The sequence below is a fragment of the Pipistrellus hanaki genome, assembly GCF_964339955.1.
Source record: "Pipistrellus hanaki genome assembly, chromosome: 1".
Lineage (NCBI taxonomy): Eukaryota > Metazoa > Chordata > Mammalia > Chiroptera > Vespertilionidae > Pipistrellus > Pipistrellus hanaki.
In genome coordinates this window covers 29688486-29700218 of record NC_140503.1, presented here as the reverse complement: position 1 = coordinate 29700218, position 11733 = coordinate 29688486, and the positions used below count along the sequence as shown (strand labels likewise).

At 47.4% G+C, this 11733-nt stretch overlaps 1 protein-coding gene across 1 annotated transcript; it reads right to left on the bottom strand.

Annotated features, from left to right (window-relative positions):
• Positions 1-2072: 2072 nt before the first annotated feature.
• Positions 2073-5374, bottom strand: GPHB5 (glycoprotein hormone subunit beta 5). Its single transcript, XM_084882183.1, has 2 exons — positions 4894-5374; positions 2073-2284 (listed from the first exon to the last, which is right to left on the bottom strand). The coding sequence occupies exons 1-2, from the start codon at positions 5095-5097 to the stop codon at positions 2096-2098; spliced, it is 393 nt and encodes a 130-aa protein (XP_084738309.1). The 5' UTR covers positions 5098-5374; the 3' UTR covers positions 2073-2095.
• Positions 5375-11733: the final 6359 nt, after the last annotated feature.

Below are 11733 nucleotides of genomic sequence, written 5' to 3'. Positions count from 1 at the left end.
GCCTTGTGGAGGGCCGTGGCCACGGGACCCACCAGGTGCATGCAGCCCCCCGATTCCCGGGAGGCCAGCATTTATGGACGGAATCCATGGGCTCCCTCACTCTCTGCCTCCTGGTTTGATTCGGCAGGAGATCCAGGCATGGGAGCAGAGTGAGGGAGGAGGGGGGGGCAGCCTCCCTCCCCAGCAGGCCTCACTTTGGTGATGGCTGCCTCTTCCTATGCCTCCCTCTCCTACAGTTCTCTCTGGGGTCGGATAGTCACTTCCCCTTCTTGTTCCTTTTGCCTAGGGCTGCCCGTTGCTTCTAAACCAGTGTTCAGACGTGTTTCAGAGCCCTGGTTGGTTTCCCTAACTCTGCTCAAACCCTCCTCCATGTCCACTGCAGTGCATCCTTGGTTTCCTGCAGGACCCTTGCTGATGAATTTCTCAAATTCTGGCAAGCCATCACCTCTGACTCTGCACCCAAACTTTCCTTAAGAAGCAGCCCTTTCTCTCAAAAGGTCCTGAGGGACGTTCTCGGGTATGGGTTGAGAACATTAGAATGGCGCTACTCAATATCATCCCCTGTCGCCGCCCACCTCCCCTGTCCCTGCAGAGGCCCCACGCACGCAACTACTTGCCATGCCAGCGTTGGCTTTCTTGCCTCCCAAACAGACCTGCACTGGAGAGCGGGGTGGATTTTGCTCCCGGATATCAGCCTCCCAGTCCCTGACCATCAATCCCAACTTTTGTTTTACTGATTTTGTGGGGACTCGTTATTCCCCCCCTCAGCGAGGACTCCTGGCTCCCAGCTGGGATGCGTCAGGGGTGGGAACACAGACAGAGCCACTCCAGGGACTCATGCTACCCAGCCCGCTCCATGTTCCGTCCTAAACACGACATCCCACATGGATGTCAAAGTGACGTCCCGGTTCGTTTTAAAGAGGGCTTGTTCCTGTTATCCCAGGTGTATGGAAAACCATTCTGGAAAGTTCTCATCAATTCGCAAGACAGAAGACAGGCTTTATTTGAAGCAATAAGATTCTTATGGCGTACTGTGGGAAAGGAGCCAGGTCAATGTCAACCCCCAAAATGTCAGCATTAAAGACACTTGCAAAGCACTAGAGTTTTAAAAGAGCCCCAGAGAACCAGCTGCCGGAGGCTGTAGAGAGGGCAGAAGCTACACAGTCACGAGCCAGCAATGCAGTCTTACCCCTTACAAACATTTCTTCTGAGTTTAAGAAAGAAAGTACGGTTTCCATTTAAAATAGGCTACATGGGAAAGAATGTCTGTGGTTCATCGTTTTGGGCGTGGCTTTGGGAGAGCATCCCATGAGTCTGAAAACACGAGCTTCGTTCAGTAAGTGTTTAAGTGTGAAGGACAGCTGCCGTTCCCTGTTGTTTCAGAGAACATTTATTTAAAAGGAACCTCGTTCGTAAGGATCTTGAGGGGATTTAGGGAATTTTGCTTGAAAAATGAATCACCCAAATCCAGATTCCTTTCCTGTTGAGTTACCACCTCCCTGCCTCCTCTAATAACTGCCCAGTTCAAAGGAGAGGGAGGACTTCCCCTAGGGAAGCGTGCAGTGGGGTTTGGGGTGGAGGCATGGGGACTGGAGCATGGGTTTTACTGGTTTCTGGCCCTTTCGCCATAACTCTATGGGAGGCCAGTCAGTCAGGAGGACATGAGGATTTAAAGGCTTTCTAGCCCCATTTCCTGATTACGCCTGCTGCCCTGAAACCATTGGCATGCTATCAACCCATCGTGGTGCTATACCAATGGCGTCCTGAGCTTCAGGGTAGAGGAAAATTAATTTGCAGGTGTATGAGCTGGAGAAATTGCTCCAGCAAAGGCACAAATATGGTTTTGCTTCGTTAGCTGGGTGCTGCCCCCGGGCCTGGGCCTGGGCCTGGGCCTGGGCCTGGGCCTGGGCCTGGGCCTGGGCCCGGGCCTGAGCTGAAGCCAAGGGAGACAGGCGACCTCCTCCACGGTGTGGTCCAAGGTAAACAGTCCTCCAATCCGGGGTAATCGCTGCTGGTGCTGCCCGTGCCGGGTGGGGGGTGGGGGGAAGGGTCTGCGAGGTTCAAGGCTGCCATGGTGCTGCAGGCCACACCGGCCTCAGAGGGTCTCGCACTCGGTGGTGGCGGTGGAGCAGGCCCCGCAGTCACAGCGGACGGCCACGGGGTAGGTGTAGAAAGGGTCGACCCCCGGGGCACAGTTGGGCAGCTTGACGGTCGCGTGTTTGGTCTCGTTGTAGGTGCAGACTCGGTGATGGGCTTCGATGTAGGGGGGCTCCAGAATGGGCTTCTGTCCCCACAGGTGGAAAACAGGGAACCGTTAGGACAGCCATATTCAACCGAGGTGCCGCAAGAATTGTTAAACATGCAATAGCTTAGATCAGTGGTCGGCAAACTCATTAGTCCACAGAGCCAAATATCAACAGTACAACGACTGAAATTTTTTTTTTTGAGAGCCACATTTTTTTAAACTTCAACTTCTTCTAATGCCACTTCTTCAAAATAAACTCGCCCAGGCCATGGTATTTTGTGGAAGAGCCATACTCGAGGGGCCAAAGAGCCGCCTGTGGCTTGAGAGCCGCAGTTTGCCGACCACTAACTTAGATGGTCAAATAAAAGCCGAGACAACAAGAGCAATTCGGTATAGGGAAGACATGTACCCCCCCAAAAGTTGTGTTTATCTGGCATCCAAGTTTAATGCATTGTGGTTTTGTTCTGTTTTGGGTTTATTTTTTTGCTAAATCTGGAAACCCTAAACCCAGGCCATGAGTGAAGGCTATTTTCAGCAACGTCCGACCTTCAAAGCAAATGCAGCCACTTTCTCGTCAGGAACATCCTATTTTCAGATGTGCTCCCGGATAAAAATAAATGCTTTTTATCTCAGAAATTTCCAGATTGCTGGGAAAGTAAATCTCAGCCTTTTATTTATTTTCTGTAAGTAACCTCCCTTTCCACAGCACGATCAAGGCATAAATAAAAGCGAGCTAGCATCAAGGAGAATCCTGTCTCTCATGGCCTTGCTGCCTCCGTTTCTCCAGGGACCTCCTCTGGGTGACCGTGATCCAATTAAAGTCATTCCTCAATAAATAAGGAGAAGAGAAGACAGGATTGAGGGACATGGTGGCTTGAGACCTGGGCTCCAAAGAGCCCCCACACGGAATTGGAGCAGAGGGCTCCCCATCAGGCCACACCCTGAGGATGAGAAGGTGTCCAAGTTCCCTGAGTTTGTGTGATGTCAAGTTACAGCCACAGCATCCTAGGCCACCTCATTTTCATATGGCTACTCGGTCTCAAGCCCCTAAATGATGCAAAAATAAAACTTCATTCGGTGTTTCATTTAATTCGGAGGTTTCATCACCATAACCCAGTCCTCGTCGAGGGGCCATCATTTATCTAAGCAACAGCAGATTGCTGCCTGAGTCCCCGAACAGAAGCACAGTTTTCCCAATGGCAGTGTGTCCCCTTGTGGTGCTCAGGGCTGCTAAGCTGGTGTGGATGAAGCTAGAGGAGAAACACCGTAACTCCCGGGTGAGTCCATCCCATGGAATTCAGCAGGTACTTACGAATGCTTTGTTCATACATGACTTTGACAAGAGCTGTAAAAGGTGCAAGAATTTACCCATGCCCTGAAAAAATCTTCAAACCTAGAGTTGTATTGCAGGCAAGGAAGTGAGAAGCAAGGCAGGGCAGCGTCATAAGCCATCCAGGGAGTCAGGGCCCCTGGGGAGGAGTCAGCTCCGGAGATGGGCCTCAGAGAAGAAGTCTGATCATGACAGGTGGGAAGGAGAAAGGATACAAAGAGAACCAAAGGTGAGGTCTCACGAAAGGTGTTTAATAAAACCTTTACAAATCCATCTGACAAGGCCAGGCCTCAGGCTATGTGTAACCGCTGGGAACCAGCCAGACTGTCACATTGCTAAGGACCTTGAACATTGGGCACCGAATTGGCAGGAGTGGGTGGTCCTTAATGATTTTCGCGATGGTGACAAGATCAGAGCCGGTCCCTCATTATAACCAATTCAGAGCTCAGGGGGAAGAGCTAGCCGTCACTCCATGTGATCTGATGGGGTGCTGAATGGCCTTCTTTCTCCTCACCCGGCAAACACACCCTCATCACAGCCCTGTAGGGTTCTACATTTGAGATTTTTTTATCCCCATTTAAAATGCAATGCAGCTGAAAAGGCTGATTATAATTCAATATAAAGGAACTTAGTGGCTCTGCCCGTGATAATCCTGAGCAGGTGGGTGGGGCGGGCAGGGCTTTGGGAGAGGCACTGAGGACCCGCCCTCGCCCGCCCTCTTGGCTGGCTTCCTCACCGCTGGGAGAACACTGAGCCTTTTGGTTACATGCTTGTACCAAGAATTTACTCCCACCTTTGCACCCCAGGAATAAACATGACTCTGCAGTTACTTATCCCTCAAATTCCTCCATGTCATCTGTGAAGTGGGCAGAATAACAGCACGTCTTAACCTCCCAGAGATGATTCCCAAATACACAGATACACACAAGTAAAATTATTAATTTTATCAATGCATTGTTAGAGGGACAAGATCGGATTTCTTTCCGTTTTTGTTTTGTTTTTTGAGCATGCCAAATAATTGTGTGAGTTTTTTTTTTTAATTGATTTCAGAGAGAAGAAGAGAAAGGAAGAGAGGGATTAGGAATATCAATGATGAGAATCACTGATCAGCTAAGTCCTACACACCCCCTACTGGGGATCGAGCCCGAAACCTGGGCATGTGCCCTGACAGGGAATCAAACCTAGACTTCAGGTTCATGGGTCAACACTCAACCACTGAACCACACCAGCCAGGGAAATAATAATAATTTTTTTTGTTTAATCCGAAGGAAAAAGCAGATGCTTAGAAATCAGGCCAGTGGGCCTGTCTTGGACTCACCTCCCAGGTTTCACAGCGGCCCCAGCAGGCATCGGTGGTGATCCGAAGGCCCCTGCAGCCCGGCTTCTTGGCCAGGAAAGTGAACTCCCTGACGGCACAGCCCACGAAGGTGCGCAGGTTCCCGCCGGAGGTGCTGAGGACGCAGCCGCAGCCGGCCAGGAGGAGGAGGGCCAGGGGGCCGAGGAACAGGTGTGCCAGCTTCATGCTGCTCCCCGGGAGAGGGAGAGGAAGGAGAGTCTGTTAGCTGGTCCAGCCGCCCTCCGTGGGGCGGCCAACGAGGCTGACACCAAAGGGGCCTGGCTCTCAGCATTTCAGAAGAAATAAGCCATGAAATTGCAGATGCCCACGAACCCCACTATTGGGGCCCTCATTTCCCTCTCACCGACTCCAATACAGATCCCACTGGCCCGTGTGCTCACTGGACACTCAGCCCTCCAAGGGGAACCTCGGGCTTTTCCTTGTTGTGTCTCAACTGCTGGACTTGACATGGGTGTTAAAAATCAAAATTAAAAATAAAAAAGCTGTCTCAATGAACACAGACTATGAATCACACCCAAAATTATGCATATCCTATCATACTACATGGATACACACACATTATTTTTCTTCAGATCCACTGTATTTGGTGCCATGTTGCATGTTTGTTTAAAATTATATTTTCAGCCGAAACAGATTTGGCTCAATGGATAGAGCATTGGCCTGCGGACTGAAGAGTCTCGGGTTCGATTCCGGTCGAGGGCGTGTACTATAGTTGCAGGCACATCCCCAGTGGGGCGTGTGCAGGAGGCAGCTGATCGATGATTTTCTTTCATCGATGTTTCTAACTCTCTATCCCTCTCTTTTCCTCTCTGTAAAAATCAATAAAATATTTTTTTAATTATATTTTCAGTGCTGTGGATGGAGAATCAAGCTGGGGAGGTAGGTAAATAATAATTGTACGCCCTTCTATATTTTTACTAGCCCAACTTTCCACAAAGCCTGGATGTGAACAGATGTTATGAAACCTGGCACCTGACTTGGTGGCTGTCCATAAAAGTGTGCCCCCTTCACTGCCCGGGGCCTCCGCTCTGTGCCTCTGCTGCCATGGCCCCTCACTGTGACTCCATTTAAATCCAGATGATGGAAAGCTTGGAGATGCTAAAACATAATCCCTGTAAGTCTACTGTGAGTCTGCCCTCTTTGCATCTTGGTCATTTCCTGCCTCTTTCGGGGGCCAGAGCCTCTCCCTACATGCTCAGCCCACTAGACAGAACATACGGGTGTTACAGTGAGAGTGGACATTGCACTTATGGAATACCCCCAACTCATTATCACTTAAAAGAGGTTGCAGAGTTACTTATTTCCAAACCTGACCTCCCAGCTCTTGCTTCTGACCTGTCACCTCAGCAGGGCTCTTGGGACTTCCCCTGGTGAGGAATGAAGTTCTGGAGGTGAGGTGCACTCACCTGCTCTTGCCGGAGCCAACTCTTCTCTCAGAGCTCACACTCGCCCAAGGTCTCAGCAAGTCACGATGAGTGGCAGAAGCTCGCTCTGGGTAAATGTCTCTACCCTCGGTTACCGGGCTGCTTGACTGCTCACATATATATAGGAAAGGTCTTGTCAGTCAACACAAAAGAGAGGCAGATCCTTACAGGAGCCACTGAGCACATCAAAGACCTGGGATATAAAGCAGGTCTCTATTTTCCAAAACTGATCAACTCAAAGGGTGTTGTTTTGTTTCTTAACATCACCTACTGAAACAGAAAGTTACCTCGGTGGGTGACATAATCCTAGGGAAGCAGTCAAAGGTAGTTCACCTGGCTCTAGGGACAACAAATGCATTGGGGCAGATGGATTAAATTTTCCTTCGTGGTAACCACAACTTTCTTCCGAAACAGGAGTCAGTCACTAGTAGCTCATGGCAAACTCTTTTCCTTAACTCACAATGCAACTCAATGCATTGAGAAATAACAAAGCAATAATTCTTCCTGGAAAGAACACTGGATCACTAGCTGAAAGGATGGAAATCACAGGGAGAAGAATCATTTTGAAAGTCTTAAGATGAGTTAAGGATTAGATAATATTAATAACACTTGAAAATGAATCATTGAGGGGGAAAAATATACCAAGATGTTGAAAGCGATTTATCTTCCAGCATGGGAATTAATGACATTGGATGTCCTCTACAGAGTTTTCGGCATTTTTCACATTTTCTACATTGAGCAGCCTTTTGTAATAGAAAGACAATGAATAGTGATACTTTAAAAATTAAAATAAACCGATAAGTTACATTTGTGCTACATATAATGATATGATTTCTGGTTCTTAAAAGTCTAAAATGAGAATGAAATAGTGTTCTATAGGAGTATGGGACGCCGTTTGTACTCAAATCTGCAACAGCAGCACACAAATAGATTGATGACTTCATGTCCGTGGTATTGTTCTGGATGCTCTAAAAAATAAATGAAGCAGACATCACCTTTGCCCTTTAGAGTTTACATATCACTGAAAATAATGACATAGCCGGAGACATTTAGGATGCACATTAAATGGATAAATGATACTAAAAAATAAATAAGTAAATAAGTTAAAGCATTCCCAATTTCTGCAAAATAAAAAGTGTTCTTTAAACATACATCCTACTCCCTAAAGGTTTGGGGGTTTGTTTTGGTTTTTGTTTGTTTTGTTTTTTTCCAAGACATATAACAACTCTCAGTGAATCCATCACTGTATCAACATACCTATTTCTAGAGTCAGACTATTATATGGGTTTTATAGAAAATTGAACTAGTCTGGGAATAAGGGACTTTCTTCAACCCTCTGCCTGTGAGTAGCATGATCAGAATTTGGGTGGGATGGGGACAGACTGCTTTACCTGGTGCCGGGTCTAGAGCCAGCCAGTGGGCGGTGAGCTGTCATCCTGAAGTGGGTTTCTCAAGAAAACGGCTCAACCCTTTTAGATTTGACCTGAAACATCCGGACTTGTGTCTGCAATGTCACACGGTAAAGGGAGATAACAAAAGGAGGCCACGAGTACCTTTCTTCTACAATCCCTAACTTCCTTATAACGCAGTTGTGCCAGCATGCCTCTCCTCCCCGCTCCCGCCCCCGGCATTAATGTGATAATAATGACAATTGGTAGTCACTGAGCAGCTATAAGGACCAGGCTCTGTGAAATCTGCTGCGCTCTTACCTATATTCTCTAAATCTTACCACAGTTCTGTGATTATTTTCTCCTTTGCCCATTGGGAGGAATGGAGGCTCAGCTATTTTGTCATCTGCCTTCGATGATACCGGGGAAGGCACATAGGTGTTTCATCCCTATAACCAACTGGGGTCAGTTGAAAGGTTCTGTCCGGAACCCTGTTAAAAAGGCTTCTGAACCCATTCCCAGTGGAGGGCAGAGGCCCGTCAGCCTCGCCTGGGGATAGAGAAGGGGAACGGTGCATGGAGGCCAATCCTTACACTAGGCCCCGTCACCTGCCTCTCTACCGGCAGAGTGAGGGGCTGCTGTGTGAGACAAAGGTGCTTGAGGCTCTGATCCCTATGGACCGGTAGTTCTCAACCTTCCTAATGCTGCGACCCTCTAATACAGTTCATGTTGTGGCGACCCTCAACCATAAAGTTATTTTTGTTCCTACTTCATAACTGTAATTTTGCTAGTCTTATGAATCATAATGTAAATATCTGTGTTTTCCGATGGTCTTAGGCGACCCCTGACAGTGGTTCTCAACCTGTGGGTCGTGGCCCCTTTCACAGGGATCACCTAAGACCATCGGAAAACACAGATATTTGCATAACGGTTCATAACAGTAGCAAAAGTAGTTATGAAGTAGCAATGAAAATAGTTTTATGGTTGGGGGTCACCACAACATGAGGATCTGTATTAAAGGGTCACGACATTAGGAAGGTTGAGAACCACTGCTCTAGAGCATCACCACCATAGTCTGTACATCCACCACTTTCCCTTCCATCTCCGCTGGCATTCCTACCATTAAAGTCACTCTCTTGAGGTAACAAATAAAGGTATGGGCGATGTCTCCAGGCAAAGCCCCAGAGAATCTTCTCTCATCTTCTTCCATTATCATCTTCATAAGCATTCATTGTCTCTTCAGAGGGTGAGTCACAAGATACAGGTTCTCTAGGGTTAGGGGAAGAGGAAAGGACATGGGTGAGCAACTGTCCCGAGGTCTGAAGGAGCAAGACAACAGGAGAGGAATGAGCTCAGTGCCAGTACCTCAAGAGATGATGGGCAACCGAGACTGGTCCCATCGGCCATGCTGATTCTCGGTGCCACAACTTCCTTTGTGACTGCCTGGAGAAACTCACTTCTCTCGACCTCAGTTGCCTCCTTGTAACATGATGAACTGGACCCTGTGATCATAAGGTCCTTCCTAGCACCAGAACTTAAAGGTTTGCAAACTATTCTATGACCATAACAAGCTAAGGGACAGTCAGATGGAGAATCCAAAGGCTCATATTATAATAAAGCCATCCTGATCTGTGTTCAAATCTCAACTCTGACACTTGCTAACTTGTGATCTTGGGATAAGTCTTGTAACCCTCTGAGTCTAAGCCTCCCACAAAACTGAAAATGCCACCTTCATAAGGTTCATGGGAGGATTCTATGAAATAATGTCCAAAAATTGCTCATCACAGTTCTTGATATGTGATAAATAGGCAATAAATGTAGTTTCTCTTTCTTATTTCATCACCATTGTATGTACCCCTGAGAAATAAAAAGCTGCCATTAAAAAAATGTCATGTCCAACCAGTGTGGTTCAGTGGTTGAGTGTCAACCAATGAGCCATGCTGTCTCCAGTACAATTCCTAGTCAGGGCATATAACTGGGTTTTGGGGTCTATCCCCAGTACGGGGCATGCAGGAGGCAGCGGATCAATTATTCTCTCTCATCATTGATGTTTCTATTACTCTTTTCCTCTCTCTTCCTTTCTCTGAAATAAATTTTTAAAAATATTCTTTTTAAAAAAAATAATATCACATAATCTCACCCATTTGTAGAATATAGTGAACAACATAAACTGATGAACCAAAAAAGAGCCAGAGGGGGGGAAATTTAGAATATAATAGAAGTAATCATGTTATTTTCAGATTTTTAATATTTCCAACAATTTTTGTGATACTATATTATACTATATTAGTATTGGTAATCCTAATATATAAAAACCCTGGGTCCATCACAACCAGAGTCTCAACCAGTCAGAAGTCAGTCCTTCAGTCAGTGCTGGGTTGCCATGGTGACCCAGTACTGACTGCTGTGGCTGCAGGCCTGGTGACCCAGCACTGACTGCTGAGGGGGCTGCAAATCAGGCCCAGAGAGAGGCCTGAAGGGAGAAGCAGGGTCTAATCTGTAGCCTGTGTGGCAGCTTTTGCTCAGCACTTGCCTCTCTCTTTCTCTCTGGGGTGGGCCAGCAGCTGCACCTCCATTTCTCTCCAGGCCTCCACCAGGGCTACTGATCAGCCCTGTCTTTCTTTTTTTTTTTTTTTAATTATTATCTGTGTACATATTTTAACATTGCCCCCCCCCATACATACCCTCCCTCCCCAGAGTTTTGTGTCCATTGGTTGTACTTATATGCATGTATACAAGTCCTTCAGTTGATCTCTTATCTCCCCCAGATCTCCCTACTCTCCCTGCTGTAATTTTACAGTCTGCTTGTTGCTTTACTGTCTCTATATCTATCTTTTGGTTTGTCAGTTTATAATGTGCTTTAATATCTATAAATGAGTGAGGTCATGTGGTATTTCTCTTTCATTGACTGGCTTATTTCACTCAGCATGATGTTCTCCAGTTCTATGCAGGTTGCTGCAAATGTTGAGAATTCCTTATTTTTTATGGCAGCATAGTATTCCATTGTGTAAATGTACCAAAGTTTTTTGATCCAATCATCTGCTGACAGGCACCTAGGCTGTTTCCAAATTCTGGCTATTGTAGATTGTGCTGCTATGAACATAGGGGTGCATATATCCTTTCTGATTGGTGTTTCTAGTTTCTTGGGATATATTCCTAGGAGTGGGATTACTGGGTCAAATGGGAGTTCCATTTTCAGTTTTTTGAGGAAACTCCATACTATTCTCCACAGTGGTTGTACCAGTCTGCATTCCCACCAGCAGTGCACAAGGGTTCCTTTTTCTCCGCAACCTCGCCAACACTTGTCGTTTGTTGATTTGTTGATGTTGGCCATTCTGACAGGTGTGAGATGGTACCACATTTTTGTTTTGATTTGCATCTCTCTGATCAGCCCTGTCTTTCTGATCAGGACCCGTTGATAGACCTAGAGATACTGGCTGGCATAGAAACCAACCAAATCTGATGAACTGTGAGGTGCCAACAGCTGCCTAGGAGGCAGAGCTTTTGACACTGACTGGCATAGAAATTGACCAATCAGACCAAATTGGGTGAACTGTGAGGAGCCAATGGCTGCCTAGGAGGTGGAGCTTTTGATGCTGGCTGGCATAGAAACCAGCCAATCAGAACCAAATTAGCCAGCAGAGGAGGGAAGTTGGGGGTGAGTTCAGGCCTGCAGAGGAGAGCAGTTGGGGGGCGAGATCAAGCCAACAGGGGAGAGCAGTTGGGGGCAACCAGGCTGGCAGGCGAGGGCAGTTGGGGGTGAGATCAGGCCAGCAGGGGAGGACCACTAGGGGCAACCAGGTTGGCAGGAAAGGCAGTTGGGAGAGATATCAGATCGGCAGGGAAGGGCAGTTGGGGAGATCAGGCAAGATCAGGCCAGAAGGGGAGTGCAGTTAGGAGTGATCAGGCAGACAGAGGCAGTTGGGGGCAAGATCAGGTTGGCAGGGGAGAGCAGTTAGGAGCAATCAGGCAGGCAGGTAGGCAGAGGG

What these genes read in the sequence shown, in the direction of transcription:
- GPHB5 (XM_084882183.1), bottom strand. Translation starts at nt 5,097, where the DNA reads ATGAAGCTGGCACACCTGTTCCTCGGCCCCCTGGCCCTCCTCCTCCTG. An exon ending in GCCGCTGTGAAACCTGGGAG is followed by an intron (nt 2,285 to 4,893) that starts GTGAGTCCAAGA and finishes CTGTGGGGACAG; the next exon opens with AAGCCCATTCTGGAGCCCCC.